This window comes from Hyperolius riggenbachi, chromosome 3 (genome assembly GCF_040937935.1).
Source record: "Hyperolius riggenbachi isolate aHypRig1 chromosome 3, aHypRig1.pri, whole genome shotgun sequence".
Lineage (NCBI taxonomy): Eukaryota > Metazoa > Chordata > Amphibia > Anura > Hyperoliidae > Hyperolius > Hyperolius riggenbachi.
Genome location: NC_090648.1, coordinates 266,411,138 through 266,428,116, shown reverse-complemented (window position 1 = coordinate 266,428,116; position 16,979 = coordinate 266,411,138). Strand labels below are relative to the sequence as shown.

The following is a 16,979-nucleotide window of genomic DNA, read 5'->3' as shown; positions in this document are numbered from 1 at the left end:
ACCCACACCAACAGATCGCCTGCAGACCCGACGTCAGATAACCTCCCAAGTTCATTGTATACATCTGTTCTCTCCTCTTAACACCCACTAATTACCCATCAATCACCCACTATCACCACCTGTTACCCATCAGATTAGACCCTAATCTGCCCCTTGTGGACACCCAATCACCCGCCCACATGCTCAGATTGCCCTCAGACCCCCCCCACCACTATCAATTCGCAAGTGCATTATTTACATCTGTTCTTCCCTGTAATAACCCACTGATCACCTGTCAATCACCTGTCACCCATCAATCGCCCCCTGTCACTGCCACCCATCAATCGCCCCCTGTCACTGCCACCCATCAATCGCCCCCTGTCACTGCCACCCATCAATCGCCCCCTGTCACTGCCACCCATCAATCACCCCCTGTCACTGCCACCCATCAATCACCCCCTGTCACTGACACCCATCAATCACCCCCTGTCACTGACACCCATCAATCAGCCCCTAACCTGCCCCTTGCAGGCAATCTGATCACCCACCCACACCATCAGATCGCCTGCAGACCCGCCGTCAGATCACCTCCCAAGTGCATTGTTTACATCTGTTCTCTCCTCTAAACACCCACTAATTAAACATCAATCACCCCGTCACCACCTGTCACTGCTACCCATCAGATTAGACCCCTATCTGCCCCTAGGGCACCCAATCACCCGCCCACACCCTCAGAACGCCCTCAGACCCCAGCCCTGATCACCTCGCCAGTGCATTGCTTGCATCTATTCCCCCCACTAATCACACCTTGAGACACCCATCAATCACCTCCTGTCACCACCTGTCACCCCCTAGCACACCTACCCATCAGATCAGGCCCTAATTTGCCCCGTGTGGGCTCCTGATCACTCGGGCAAACCCTCAGATCCCCCTCAGACCCCCTACCGATCACCTCCCCAGTGCATTGATTGCATCTATTTTCCCCTCTAACCACCCCCTGAGACACCCATCAATCACCTACTGTCACCCCCCTAGCACTCCTATCCATCAGATCAGGCCCAATACAACCTGTCATCTAAAAGGCCACCCTGCTTATGACCGGTTCCACAAAATTTGTCCCCTCATAGACCACCTGTCATCAAAATTTGCAGATGCTTATACCCCTGAACAGTCATTTTGAGACATTTTGTTTCCAGACTACTCACGGTTTTGGGCCCGTAAAAATGCCAGGGCAGTATAGGAACCCCACAAGTGACCCCATTTTAGAAAAAAAAAAAAGACACCCCAAGGTATTCTGTTAGGTGTATGATGAGTTCATAGAAGATTTTTGACAAAAAATAAAGTTAGCGGGAATTGATTTTTATTGTTTTTTTTTTCACAAAGTGTCATTTTTCACTAACTTGTGACAAAAAATAAAATCTATGAACTCACCATACACCTAACAGAATACCTTGGGGTGTCTTCTTTCTAAAATGGGGTCACTTGTGGGGTTCCTATACTGCCCTGGCATTTTAGGGGCCCTAAACCGTGAGGAGTAGTCTACAAAACAAATGCCTCAAAATGACCTGTGAATAGGACGTTGGGCCCCTTAGCACACCTAGGCTGCAAAAAAGTGTCACACATGTGGTATCGCCGTACTCAGGAGAAGTAGTATAATGTGTTTTGGGGTGTATTTTTAGACATACCCATGCTGGGTGGGAGGAATCTCTCTGTAAATGGACAATTGTGTGTAAAAAAAAAACAATATATAAAATTTGTCATTTACAGAGATATTTCTTCCACCCAGCATGGGTATGTGTAAAAATACACCACAAAACACATTATACTACTTCTTCTGAGCACAGCAGTACCACATGTGTGGCACTTTTCTGCAGCCTAACTGCGCTAAGGAGCCCAAAGTCCAATGAGTACCTTTAGGATTTCACAGGTCATTTTGAGACATTTGGGTTCAAGACTACTCCTCACGGTTTAGGGCCCCTAAAATTCCAGGGCAGTATAGGAACCCCACAAGTGACCTCATTTTAGAAAGAAGACACCCCAAGATATTGTGTTAGGTGTATGACGAGTTCATAGAAGATTTTATTTTTTGTCACAAGATAGCGGAAATTGATTTGTATTGGTTTTTTTTTCACAAAGTGTCAATTTCCGCTAACTTGTGATCATAAAAAAATTCTTCTATGAACTTACCATACTCCTAACGGAATACCTTGGGGTGTCTTCTTTCTAAAATGGGGTCATTTGTGGGGTTCCTATACTGCCCTGGCAGTATTCATTGGACTTTGGGCCCCTTAGCGCAGTTAGGCTGCAAAAAAGTGCCACACATGTGGTATCGCCGTACTCAGGAGAAGTAGTATAATGTGTTTTGGGGTTTACATATGCCCATGCTGAGTGGGAGAAATATCTCTGTAAATGGACAATTGTGTGTAAAGAAAAAATAAATCAAAACATTGTCATTTACAGAGATATTTCTCCCACCCAGCATGGGTATGTGTAAAAATACACCCCAAAACACATTATACTACTTCTCCTGAGTACGGCAATACCACATGTGTGGCACTTTTTTGCAGCCTAACTGCGCTAAGGGGCCCAAAGTCCAATGAGCACCTTTAAGCTTTACAGGGGTGCTTACAATTTAGCACCCCCCAAAATGCCAGGACAGTAAGCACACCCCACAAATGACCCCATTTTGGAAAGTAGACACTTCAAGGTATTCAGAGAGGAGCATAGTGAGTCCGTGGCAGATTTCATTTTTTTTGTCGCAAGTTAGAAGAAATGGAAACTTTTTTTTGTCACAAAGTGTCATTTTCCGCTAACTTGTGACAAAAAATAAAATCTTCTATGAACTCATCATGCCTCTCAGTGAATACTTTGGGATGTCTTCTTTCCAAAATGGTAAAAACAAGGAACACCAAGAGCCCCAATAGTGTAATATGTACTGGTAAATGGTTACTAGATAGAGTAAATATTAATACTCACAAACCAGGGTTACCATTAGGCAACCACTGTAAAGGCAGGTGGGGAGATTTTCCTGACCCCACTCAGGAATAAGAAGTCGCTCTCTGTAGATAAGAGAAAGGGGTTCAACCCTCCACCCGGGGTGGACTCAATATTATGCAGGAGAACAGAGGCACCAAAAGGATAAAAGGAAGCTAAATGAGCTTAAAAACCAAATTATTGGTAAATAGAGGAGGTAGTGGTGGACTTACCTCCTCCAAGTAGACACACAGCGACTGTAGTAAACACAGTCAATATATTTTATTTATGAACTCCAAATATGCAACGCGTTTCACAGGTTTGATCCCGCTTCATCAGGCAATAACAACGGAGCAATAGCATATGTGGTCAGTAGAAGAGCCAGGCACCTCTCTTTCCAAAATGGGGTCATTTGGGGGGTATTTATACTATAATGGAATTTTAGCACCTCATGAAACATGACAGGTGGTCAGAAAAGTCAGAGATGCTTCAAAATGGGAAAATTAACTTTTGGCACCATAGTTTGTAAACGCTATAACTTACTCAAACCCAAAAAAATATACACTGAATGGATTCTTTTTTTATCAAAGACATGTAGCACAATAAATTTTGACAAAAATGTATACAGAAATTTTACTTTATTTGAAAAATGTTAGCACAGAAAGTAAAAAAAAAAAAATCTTTTTGACAAAATTCATGTCTTTTTTAACCACTTGAGGACCCACCCTTTACCCCCCCTTAAAGAGAATCTGTATTGTTAAAATCGCACAAAAGTAAACATACCAGTGCGTTAGGGGACATCTATTACCCTCTGTCACAATTTTGCCGCTCCCCGCCGCATTAAAAGTGGTTAAAAACAGTTTTCAAAAGTTTGTTTATAAACAAACAAAATGGCCACCAAAACAGGAAGTAGGTTGATGTACAGCATGTCCACACATAGAAAATACATCCATACACAAGCAGGCTGTATACACCCTTCCTTTTTAATCTCAAGAGATCATTTGTGTGCTTCTTTCCCCCTGCAGCTATCTTCCACTGAAGTGTCAGGCTGTTTCTTCCTGCAGAGTGCAGACAGCTGTGCCTGTATGTAATTCCTCAGTATGTGAAAGCCCAGCCAGCTCAGAGGACGATTTATCCAGCTTGTAAAAGATAATAGAGCAGAGAGAAGCTGCACTAATCTAAATAATACACAGGCAGTGTGCAGAGAGGGGCCTGGAGGTGGGAGATGCATCACAGAACCACAACACTGAAGAACTTGGCAGCCTTCCAGACACAGCCTGACAAGTCTGACAAGAGAGAGATAAGTTGATTTATTACAGAGATGGTGATAGAACATGCTGCAGTAAGCCAGAACACATTAGAATAGCTTTTGGAACTTGTAGGATGATAAAAAACAGGATGCAATTTTTGTTACGGAGTCTCTTTAAGGACCAGCGCTGTTTTAGCTGATCTGTGCTGGGTGGGCTCTGCAGCCCCCAGCACAGATCAGCGTGCAGGCAGAGCGACCAGATCGCCCCCCCTTTTTTCCCCACTAGGGGGATGATGTGCTGGGGGGGTCTGATCGCTCCTGCCTGCCGGGTGTTGCGGGGGGGGGCACCTCAAAGCCCCCCTCCGCGGCGAAATCCTCCCCCTCCCTCTCCTACCTGGACCCCCCCTGGAGATCCGGGCTGCACAGGACGCTATCCGTCCTGTGCAGCCAGTGACAGGCTGTCTCCTGTCACATGGCGGCGATCCCCGGCCGCTGATTGGCCGGGGATCGCCGATCTGCCTTACGGCGCTGCTGCGCAGCAGCGCCGTACAATGTAAACAAAGCGGATTATTTCCGCTTGTGTTTACATTTAGCCTGCGAGCTGCCATCGGCGGCCCGCAGGCTATTCACGGAGCCCCCCGCCGTGAATTGACAGGAAGCAGCCGCTCGCACGAGCGGCTGCTTCCTGATTAATCAGCCTGCAGCTGGCGACGCAGTTCCTGCAGCTGCTACTTTGCCGACGCACGGTATAAGCGTACGGTCGGCAAGTGGTTAATGAATATACGGTAATAAAAACTAAAAACAACAGCAGCAATCAAATAGCACCAAAAGAAAGCTGTATTAGTGACAAGAAAAGGAGGTAAAATTCATTTCGGTGGTAGGTTGTATGACCGAGCAATAAACCGTGAAAGCTGCATTGGTCTGAATGGAGAAAAAGGCTCTGGTCCTTAAGGGGTAGAAAGACTGTGGTCCTCAAGTGGTTAAAGCGGATCCGAGATGAAAAACTAACTATAACAAGTAACTTGTCTATATATCTTATCTAAAGTTTAGATAGTTTACAAAGCAAATCTAGCTGCAAACAGATTTAATAGAATATGATTATTTCTTCTTGTGATACAATGGCAGCAGCCATGTTTGTAAACATTACACAGAGGCAGGCTTATCTGCATCTTGAGCAAAAAAACCTAACCCCTCCCCTCTCCCTCTGAAATCTCTAGCTAGTAACACCTCCCCCTCCTCCTGCCCAGACTGAGCTCCCATGAGCCCTTGCTACTGTTTGAAAGTGCCTTGGCTCTCTGAAAACCTGTGGGCGTGGCTTTAGTTTATAGGAAATTACAGTATTAAAACAAAAAAGTATTTGGCTTGAGGAAAGCCCTATAAACAATAGGAAAGGAACACAATTATGCAATGAGTAAAAGTTCATCTTGGATCCACTTTAAAGTTCAATTTATAAAGCAACAATAAAAAGCACGAGTATGTATTGGTTTATTTTTTCTGTCATTTATAAAGTAGAGGAAACATCTGCTACAAGCTTTATCATAGAATTTAATTTCATTTTTGGAAGCTTTATCACATTTCTTTGCTTGCAACACCATCCTGGAGAGATTGATAACAATGCAAGTCAAATGAAGAAAGTGTCACCTCCCTCCTGTCTGTTACCACAAGGTTATCATTGGCTGTTGCCACAGTCATTGCCAACAATGGCTTCCATTGCCAACATAACAATGGCTTCCAGCAAGGATATCATGCTTCTGAATCACTTCCTTTGTCACTGTACCTCCCTATATTGTGCCTTTATAAAATACCACAACAAGTGCAGGGAGGAGTCCAGAGACATCAATATGAAATACAGCAGTATATTACCTCTGTGTTTAACATAGTTTCAGAAAACTGGCCCTACATGGTCATCACATTTGTGACAAACCAAGCAACACTGCGAATGGTTGGAGTATAATCTCACAACTGCAGTTTGCAAATAAAACACCCTTCAGAAGTAAATATGCGATGCTTATAAGCCAGTGAAGAAAAGCCACAATATTAAAATGCCCATCAATATTTCAGTGCAGTCTAGAGCGACAATGCGATTTTCCAGGAGAAGCTGAAAGGCAGCAATGTTTTTGTGCTTTCGGAATGCATGAATAATTTAACAGAAGCTGAATGGTAGCTGATGACCTACTGAACATTGGAGGATGTGATCTTTTCCAGGTATCTGTGTGCTTTCTTAATTCTACGTTATATGCAATAAAGGAACATGTGATCAATTTAAGCCCTTTAAATAGTAAAAGAATTTGTTCTAAAGAAAAAAAAAATCAAATTAAAAATGGGTATAAAGAAAGCAAATTCGGTAAATCTGAATACTGTGTAGATGGCTCGGTGGGTGGGAAGGGTGGAGGAATATAGACAGGCATTTGGCTACCACGATTGGCCAGCATTTTCCACTATATGCCTATTCACAAATAGACTGACAATGCTACAGGGGGTAGACTTCCCGCATCCAGGAAAACATCAATTATCTACATGAGCTCAGTTATACAAACTAGCAGATGGTCCCAACTGATTATAGGTCACTCCACTTAACCTGAAATAATCCAATATTCTTTTACCGATTTCAAAGGCATAATGAATCATACTTCAACATAAGATCAGCAGAAAGTTTTGAATTTTAAGCAGCAGAGGGGTGGCTTTGTACAGTGTGGTACATACCAGTGAGTCCAAATTAAATTTATGCTAGAAACCAAATGGAGTCTCGGAAGTGGTTTGGTGCATCCATCTGAACTATATATCATTTGAGAATCATCACAAAAGGTGGAGGTTTTATTATAAGTAAAACAAGAGAGACTAAAGTCCTGTTCACAGTGATCAGTTGCATTGCGTCCCATGTGACAGCCACAATGCAACCATACAGACATTACCCGTGCATTCTGTTGTGTACAGTGAAGCATACAGTTTAATGACAAGTATGCTTCACTATCTCTACTACTGTGTTTACTGGTAATGCACTGCATGCAGTGTTACCATGTTGCTCGCCGTTATACCGCAATGCCCCTGCAAAACTGTGAACATTGCTATAGGTCAGGGGTAGGGAACCTATGGCTCGGGAGCCAGATGTTACATAGTTATTTGGGTTGAAAAAAGACATACGCCCATTGAGTTCAACCAGAGAACAAAGTACAACACCAGCCTGCTCCCTAACATATCCCTGTTGATCCAGAGGAAGGCGAAAAACCCTTACAAGGCATGGTCCAATTAGCCTCAAAAAGGGAAAAAAAATCCTTCCCAACTCCAGATGGCAATCAGATAAAATCCCTGGATCAACAGCACTGGGTATCTTTTGATGGCTACATCTGGCAGACAAATCAGTAGTGTGGAAGCGCAAGTAAAATTTTCAAAGTAGGCATGCTACAGCTGTAACATGCACTACTAACTTACTCACCCCCCCCCCCCCCCCCCAAAAAAAAAAAATTATGGTCACTCCAATTGTCACACCCTGGACCCTGTCCGGTCCAGTGACTTTGTAGGACGAGAGGGTCTCGGGGGAAATTTCTGATGTTGCTGAAACCCAAGAGATGCTGAGGAAGTGTCTGACACTTCCACTGCCCGGAGGATCAACCATATACACATCACCGTGGCAACAGGGATGTGAGCCCTCTGCTGCACATGTGCACTGCCCCAGTTTGAAACATATATGACTCACACAGAATTACATTTTTAAATATGTGGCATTTATAGGTGGAGCAAGCAGCATCGCAGAGTGGCCATAATGCTGGACCGTAACGCCGCACTGTCAGAGGGGCCTTACTCCATCCGTTGCCCTGCTGATACTATTCACTATAGTGAATAGACCAGCACTACGTTTTGCCAGAAATGCATGCAGCAGTGTTGCGCAGCGCAATCATAAGAACGTCAGACAGTTTTTGCAAATGGCATCTGAAATGTGCAGTGCAACATATAGAGTGGAGGCCTTACTAGACAGGCTCATTAGGCAGGGAGTCCACTCGTCTGTTTTCATGTGCGTTTTCTGCACAGGAAAACTGAGAACCAATGTTAATCAATGGGCCATTTCCCACTGTGTTTTCACATGCAGAGAGAAAAGAAAAAAAAAAACCACGGTGCAGCACTGTGTGCATTTTCTCTATGAATTAAATTAGCTTTTGCGAAAAAACACACACAGTTTACAAAGCAGCAGAACACAACAAAGTAAACAAAAATAGGTTTGACCAGAGTTCCTCTTTAACAATACGTATCTTGCATAATTGAAAGTCTTGCCTCACTAAGCCAGCTGCTTTGCCTAAAAGCCTGTAACTCACAAACTAACAGTGCACTGAAAGTCACAAGACTTCCCTATTTACCGATTTGAATTTTTCAACAGGCGCATTAGTGTAACTTCATGCAACTCCACCACAGATAGTTTCCATGGAAAGCTACAGATACTGGCAGAGGTGGAACTACAGATACTAGCAGAGGTGGAACATGTGTAGAGGGGTTAGGGGGAGAAAACCTTCTTGTAAAATGTACAGTTTATGAGCAAATTCACGAGTACAGTACTGCAGTTGGCAAGCCACAGGAAACAGCTCAGGAAGTGCTTAAGGTGAAGCATCAACTATTGCCCTTCCCCAGCTGCTGAAAAGCACTGCCTAGTGCTTTAGACACCAGCTTCATGAAACTACTGATGCTGTAAACAGGTTATATCCAAAGGTCTAACACACATCTTATTAGACTACAGAAACCACATAATCCCAAACCTTTAAAGTGACCAACACTCTGATCACATGTTCAGCACTACTGAGTGACATAAGCTTGTGTCCACCAAGGCTTAAACCATATTACAGCACAACAAAGCAGGAGCAGTCAGCTCACCTAGCCTAGCTGTTATGCTGGGAATACACTGAGCTTTTTTTGGCAGATTTACTTTCCGACGTATTATCCGATTGTTTCTCTGATCAATTTTCATTCACTTCTATGAGAAAATTAATCACAAAACCGATCAAAATCAGATCAGACCTGTCTATCAAGCCATCTATCTCCCAAAACACTCATGGTGTATTCATAGCATTAGGTCTGTGCACTTGCAATGGCATTTTATCATATATATTTACAAGTATGACATACAAATAAATGAAAACGATACGGAGGAGTCAGGGTCATCCAGGAGTTCAGAGACAGGGTTCCATTTTTTCGCATTAAAAATTGTTGTTCCTGAGCAAATTTGTGCATACTCTGGAAACCTGCATACAAAAACAAAAAAAAACAAAAACAAATGTGGATTTTAATACGAAAAAAAGCACTCAGATAAAGAGCTTATTTCGTCCGAGGAGCTCAAGAGTGGGGAAATTGTGGCCTGGCAGAAAGGAAAAAATAAAATTCATTTTATAACCCTTGCTTAACACATTTTGCTAATTTACAGGCAAAAATATCCCAAAAATTAATTGAACCACTTTTTTGCACAGAAATCCTGCAGAAATGTAATGCCAGGTTTGTTAATGTACAGAACTGCATTAAAGGACAACTTAAGCAAGAGGGATATGGAGGCTGCCACATTTATTCCCTTTTAAGCAATACCAGTTACCTGGCTGTGCTGCTGATCCTCTGCCTCTAATACTTTTAGCCATAAGGCTGGTTTCACAACAGGACGTTGCGTTTTAGGGGACGTTATGGTCGCATAACGTGCCCCTAACGCAATGCCTGGTGCTCTCTGCTGTGGACGTCAGAGTGAGCCGCGTTGTGCAGCTCACTCTGGCGTCCGTGATGCGTACTCTTGGACGCATGCGGCATCACGTGGTCCCGCCTAGCCAATCGCCGCACAGAGCGGCCGCTCCAGGAAGTAAACACTGCACGTCACTGAGTGCAGTGATTAATTAGCCATGTGCTTGGCCGCTCTCCGCTCCTCCCCAACATTACTGAGCATGTGCAAACAGTCTAACGCGGCTCTGCCGCTTATAAAGTACTGCATGCAGTACGTTATATTATGGCGCAGCGTTACACTGTAATGCAACGTGGGCACTGTGAACAGCCCATTGATTTTTCATTGCTGTGCGGTGGGATGCGTTACAGGCTGCTCTAACGTACGCCTGTAACGTCCCACTGTGAAACCAGCCTAAATCCTGAAGGCTTCCAGGAAACGTGCAAAGCCCCAACGTCCCAGTGCAGGGTCCCTCTTCATTTTCTTGCTGCACTCCCAATTGTGGATGAGCACATCCCGACTTGACATGTGTGAGGAAGGTCTGCACATGCCCAGCAAAACAAAAGCATGCTATGCACAGCTTTTGTTTCCTCTGTGCATAAGCGCTTTGTTCAACTGGGCATGCACAGACCTTACTACTTAGTACATTCCTAGTCTGGATGCGCTCACAAGTGTATTCAAATGGTACTAGTCAAAAAGATATAAAGGGAACCTGCTCTAGAACAATGGGCTGCAGGAAGCCTCTGGACGTTCCAGTAGCAAGATTTATTTTTCCATTATTTTAGTACTTATATAGTGCCGACATCTTACGCAGCGCTGTACAGAGTATATATTGTCTTGTCCCTTAACTGCCCCTCAGAGGGGCTCACAATCTAATCCCTACCATAGTATTATGTCTATGTATGCATCATGTGGTGTAGGTATCAGTCTAGAGCCAATTTAGGGGCAAGCCAATTAACTTATCTGTATGTTTTGTGATGTGGGAGGAAACCAGAGTGCACAGGAGGAAACCCATGCAGACACGGGCAGAACATACAAAGTCCTTGCAGATGTTGACCTGGCTGGGATTCAAACCAGAGACCGAGAGTTGCAAAGCGAGAGCGCTAACCACTATGTAACCATGCTGCCCATTTCCATTTATATGTTAACAATATGCAGCTAGAGCTCTTCAGAGAATAAAATTATTACTGCACAATAAAGCAGGGATACTTTCAGTTTAAATTGAGAGATCATGTTACCTCACCACCTAGGTGGAACGCCATGATATTTGAAATCACTTTAGCTTTGATCATGTTCCCAAGCTACCCCACTTCAACAAACTCCATATCATCCAAAATAATCACATCCACTGGTACATCATATGTCATAGCCATATCTGTCACTGCTGTAATGGAGGAAGTTGAGGAGAGAGGGTCAGCAGCTCTAAAGCTACATACAGACATACAGTGGATTGAACCCTGCTGTTGTGGCTGTCAGTCAAGAGTCTAGCATGCGAATGGTGGCAAAAGCATCATATATACTCCCAAAAGTGAGAGCTGAACTTAAGGACCCACACAAAAATATCATAGTGGGGGAAAGAAGAGGTCCTCCTTATTGATAAGTACAAATATAGATAGATAGATAGATAGATGCACAGAATGAGGCATCAGAAATTATGAAGATTGTATACTCCTGTATGGTCCATTGTGAAAAAAAAAAAATGCCACAACAATTAAAGCCATCCACACTTAGCTATCTGACTTCTGTTTACCTGAAGCAGATTTTGGCCAAGTTTACGCTGAAAATGTATGCGATTTAATGCCGTCATGCACTTCTGTATGTAAAAACGCATGCAGCAGTGCACTGTCAAGAAACCTTCAGCTAAACCGCATATATGTAAACTGACCCAGAGGAAGGTCAAAAAGTTTCCATCCCCTGTGCTGCACCAGTTGTGCATCAGATAATATTTTAGGCACCTTTCCAGTGTGTGCAGATGTTCACAAATAGGTTGATCATGCTATTACTATTTCCAGCTGCAGCTTGCTGCTTCTCGTCCACCCCTCCTCCCCTCTCCACAGGGCAGAACAGGCAGCTCAGCCCAAAACAAAACAGCTTGTTTGTATGGGCTTAAATCGGCCTGGGACCCACTAGCTGCGCTTTTCTAAGGCTGCATTTCCACTTGTGCGGTGGGAATCGGCGCAGGAAAAATGTGGGTGCGGGTGCAATAATAATTTTAATGTGAATTTTCATGCGAATTCGCATGGATGATGATGTATGCGAATTTAATCATGGCAGTGCTGGTGTGATTTTCCATTGTTTCTATGCGAATTCGTATGAAAATTCGCATACCCAAACCGCATGCGAATTTCCTATTAAATACATTGTATGGGATTCGCATAGTGGTATGCAGTATGCGAATTTTGATGGCTCTGCCATGCGATTTTTTTCTGCACAGAAAAACGCAAAGGAATCCTGACAAGTGGAAACACTTGTATTGCTATGCGAATTCGCATGCAAATTCGCGATAGTGGAAATGGGCGCTAACTGTTAGTGATTTGAAAAACACTTGCTAATGTAATGCTATGGGTGATTTTTAAAAACTCACATGCCTCAAGTGGCAACAACACCCATAGCATTACATTAGCAAAAGCTTTTCAAATCACTTGCACTTTTTGGTCCCAGGCTGAAATTATCATAGATTCTGGTGACCAAAGTATAGGTAGATAACACCTATTTACAGTATTTACTGACAGTTCTTAAAAAGAATACACGTCAACAGGGTACAATTTAGGGTTGTGCTGGCCAATGCATTCTTCATTTCCCCAATAAGCCCAGAGCAGTCTTACAGAATATAAAATGTGTGAAGACACCAAAATATCCTATCAGCCAAAATATGCTACACCAGCATATAAAAAGTACAAATACGTTAACACTACATGCATGCTTAGGTACAGTTAGGCCTAGTTTACACTGGTTTATTACCTAACTGTGCCTTCTAGGAATGCAACCTATAAATTATCAGAGATTTCACTGAAAGAGGCCTGATCATGCTAAACCACACTTCTTGCTATGAAGTCTATACTTGAATGTAGTACAGCATGCTTCTAATGTCCCACTGTTCAGCTCCATCACTGAATTACAGCTGCAGGGAGGGGACAAACCAAACATTTTGCTGAAACGCATACTCCCGGGGTGAGGCATTTTTTGGATTGCGGAGGCCAGGGCTGTGGAGTCGGAGTCGAAGAGTCAGAGTAATTTTGGGCACCCGGAGTTGGAGTCGTGGTTTCAGAAATTGAGGAGTCGGGAGTCGAAGTCGCATGATTTTTGTACAAAATCCACAGCACTGTTAAGTATTAGACTAAGGAGTCGGAGTCGGAGTCTGAGAAATTTTGGGTACCCGGAGTTGGAGTCGTGGTTTCAGAAACTGAGGAGTCAGAGTTGGAGTCGGAAGATTTTTGTACCCACTCCACAGCCCTGGCGGAGGCGGTTCTGTCTCCAATATAAAGTATAGGAAAAACGCAAACCGCTCTGAAAAACGGCCGTTCAGAGCGGTTTTGCAGGTGTTTTTGTTACAGAAGCTGTTCAGTAACAGCTTTACTGTAACAATATATTAAATCTACTACACCAAAAACGCTTCCCAAAACCGCAAAATGCTAGGTACAGAAAAATAAGAAAAAGCGTTTCAAAATCTGCTAGCATTTTGCGGATCTGCTAGCGGGTTTTGGTGTGCCCCAGGCCACAAACATGATCTAAAATTCAACTTGCCAGTTTTTTTTCACTACTTGAAATAGAATTAACGGGAGCTCAATATTCAATATTATTTTTTTTACAGCCGGGTGGCATGAAAAAGTAGAGATGAGAGAATGCTGGGCCGATGGTTCTTACAGCATAGGAGGAGGTGAGCCAATGACAGTCGGGTGCTCACCAAAACTAGCCGGGTGGAGAACCTGGCAAAAACAGCCTGGGGAGAACACTGAAGCTAAGCCAGAATACGGCAAACAGCTACTCATATTTGGATATCTAATGATTATACGGAGGCTAATAATTTCAATGTTTTTGCTCCGCAGGAAGTGTAATTTTTGGAGGGCAGAACCGGAATTTTGCAACTGACTAATCAGTTGTAGCAACTATTAATTAGCTGACAGATAATTCAACAATCAAGCTGACAGTTACCAGTGTTTCAAATCTTATAAATCCTGTGCAAAGTTCCAATTTAGCCCTGGGCAGACTACCTAGTCTCATTTCATATCACCAATAATAATTATTAAATCCTGCTATTATTCAATAGCGCTGAATTTGATTAGGTCTGTGGAAAGTTCCATTTTAGCTAATCCCATATTTTTCTCAACATAAAGTTGAGTTTTACACTACTCAAGGAAAAAAACAAAAACTAAATTATACAGTTTGAGCATGATTCACAAAGCTTTTTCCTGTTTTCAACTTATATGTTGCATTTTTAAGCTTTCGAGGAGCAAAAAATATAATTAAGGTAAGAAAATTGATATTGCAATTAAATTAATCAGGAACAACTCACATAGTTGTTCCTGATCTTAGAGTGATTACTTTGCTTGTAACTGTGCTGAAAGGTTATCAATTAGGTGATAAGTAATTTATGAGAAGTCAAATAGAGAGAACCCTTTGTCATTAGCATTAGCTGGTAAACCTGGATAACGCAACATTTTATGGGGTAATGTGAAAAACAATATCCAGTAGGAATCAGTATTTACATGACATCAAAACAAGGTCATTGGATGTTCAACTCATTAACAGTGTCAGGGATACAACATACTGTTTCTCAAATCTGTTTACTTTACTATCACTAAACAAAAACAAGCATCAAAATAACTACTCCATTTCTGCCAGATCAGGGAACATTTTCCAGAAACACAGCAAGTAGTTTTCAATGAAATAGGCTTCACGCGGACCTATCACGTTAAAAGGTTGAACAAGGCACAAAGGAAACTGTCAGATCAGATTTTGCACTGGAATAAAGTTACATGAACAAATCACTGAGACAGAAGTAACTTTTTTTGCCATCAGAACAGTCCTTGAAAGCATTGTTTACTTGATCCCCTAACGACAGGGGCATAGATCTGCACAATGGTAAGAGCTATTTTATGCTGAACCAAAACAAATGAATGGGTTAATGATTGCACAGAGTGTGTCAACAAGCATGAATCCTGCTAAAGTAGCACATTTTTGCATTTAACCCAATGCTTTTCAGACCACACAGAGAACTGCCACAAACAGGTGCAACAAACTGAAGGGGTCAGCATTTAACAGGTGAAGGTCGGGAAATAGAACATGCTGGCTATTTACCTAGTGTAGGCCCTAACAGGTGCAGCTGAATGAATGGGAAGCAGCAGGGGGATCTGTGTGGGGGGCTCGCCACATGCATGGAGCCAGGTTGGGCCTGATCAGGTGACTGGGCACTGCTAGATGCAGAGGATGAGATCATGATGTCCCCAGCAGCAGCAGCAGGACAATCAGCATGCTCTGTGTGCTGCTGGATGAGCTCAGCCTGCATAATAATACAGGTGCACAGAGACGAGCCCGCATCACTCAGCCCTCCACTGAGCACACGCAGCAGCTGCACGGATTACCCAGCCTCCCCACCCCCTGCTGTGACCCCAGCAGCAGCACATCCATTCCACACCACCTACCGGAGAGCCACCCGCACTGAGCTCTCATCCTGCGGGCCCAACATCTCTGCCCCGGTCACGGGAGAACTAGCGAGGGAAGAAGGGGCTGCTCAGTCGTCCCGCGCCTCACCCGCTGCGAATGCCATGTAACGCCAGCACGGCGAGCCCCGGTACATCGTCAGTGTGATGAGAGTCGGGAGGGGGAGGAGTTGCAGGAGAGGACATGAGAACTGAGAAGCCAGATACACACCGCCCCCTTGTGCCATTCTGAGGGCACTGCGTCACGCAAACACACCTCCCTGACGTCACCAGATTTACCTTAGTCGTCATCTGTCATCACTCACGTTATGGGACAGCACAATGGACTAGCCATGTGTACAAAGCCTGCGGAGACGATGACGTTATAAGACGAACTGTGACACGTTTACATCCCATAAACGGTCGCTCAGTCACAGTGCGTCTCTGTGTGATACCACACGTTCTGCTCACGCCGATAGAATGTTTCTAACAGTTGCAGCTACCAGGGGCGTAGCAATAGGGGTTGCAGAGGTAGCGACCGCATCGGGGCCCTTGGGCCAGAGGGGCCCCGAAGGGCCCTCCCCCAACTACAGTATTAGCTCTCTATTGGTCCTGTGCCCATAATAATGACTTCTATAGATACTTTGAATACTGGTAATCCTTAAGAGACTGTTTCCCATGCTTTTCTTGCACCTCTGACACTGTAGTTGCCATTGGCAGGTTTTGGTGCGCTGTATCAATTGTTATGTATAGAGTGCTTTGGGGGGCCCCATTGTCAAACTTGCACCGGGGCCCACAGCTCCTTAGCTACGCCACTGCCAGCTACATTCTTACCAAAGTCGCTGTGTACAAATGTACTCTCAGAACCAGATATGGGGAACGTTATCTCAACTACTACTGAATTGGGGTATCTTCTATAATAAAACCCCTGTGTCCCTGCGTCACGCTGTCCCTGTGTAGCTAAGTCCGTGCTTTTTTGCCATGCATGGTTCACCAGGCCAGAAAACTTCCTACGCTCTTGCCAACCACTTTAGGCCAAATCATGGACAAGGGGAATTAGCACAATTAGAAACAACAGCTAATAAATATATATATACTAGCAGACCCAAGCCCGTTTCAAAACGGGGTCTAGTGTCTGTGTTTCTCGCCACTCCCGCCGCATTTTACTGAAGGTGGGAGTGATTACAGCTGGTGCAAAGTATGACACCTGATGAAGGGAATTTCCCCGAAACATGTCTGTAACTGCTAAATAATTAGATAAAACGCAAGTTTGAAAAGCCAGTTGAGTGCCATCTCCTTTCTGATAAGGTGATTACAGCTGCCCAGAATCCCCCCTCAGACCAGTGTCGGTGCAGTGTCTGGGGACATGCACAAGTTGAGACACCAGAATATCTGCATGTATCCTGCAGCTCACAGCACTGCTCCTTTTCTTTCCCTACTACAGTTGACTGTGGATGTA

General features: G+C 43.8%; 1 protein-coding gene and 1 long non-coding RNA gene across 11 annotated transcripts in view; one reads left to right on the top strand and one right to left on the bottom strand.

The window, feature by feature from the left end:
* KIF21A (kinesin family member 21A) overlaps nucleotides 1-15,737 on the bottom strand; it is a 207,634-nt gene extending 191,897 nt beyond the window's left edge. For 7 of the 10 annotated variants that reach the window (XM_068276295.1, XM_068276302.1, XM_068276303.1 and 4 more), the window contains exon 1: nucleotides 15,524-15,736. In XM_068276295.1, coding sequence (XP_068132396.1) covers nucleotides 15,524-15,567 — 44 coding nt within the window. In that variant the 5' untranslated portion in view covers nucleotides 15,568-15,736. Of the gene's footprint in view, nucleotides 1-15,523 lie in introns of all 10 variants that reach the window. The other 3 variants (XM_068276299.1, XM_068276304.1, XM_068276297.1) reach the window with 2 other exon arrangements.
* Nucleotides 15,092-16,979, top strand: part of LOC137563619 (uncharacterized) — a 60,340-nt gene continuing 58,452 nt past the window's right edge. Inside the window, exon 1 of the long non-coding RNA XR_011030389.1 lies at nucleotides 15,092-15,143. This is a non-coding gene — a long non-coding RNA (uncharacterized lncRNA). The remainder of the gene's footprint in view (nucleotides 15,144-16,979) is intronic.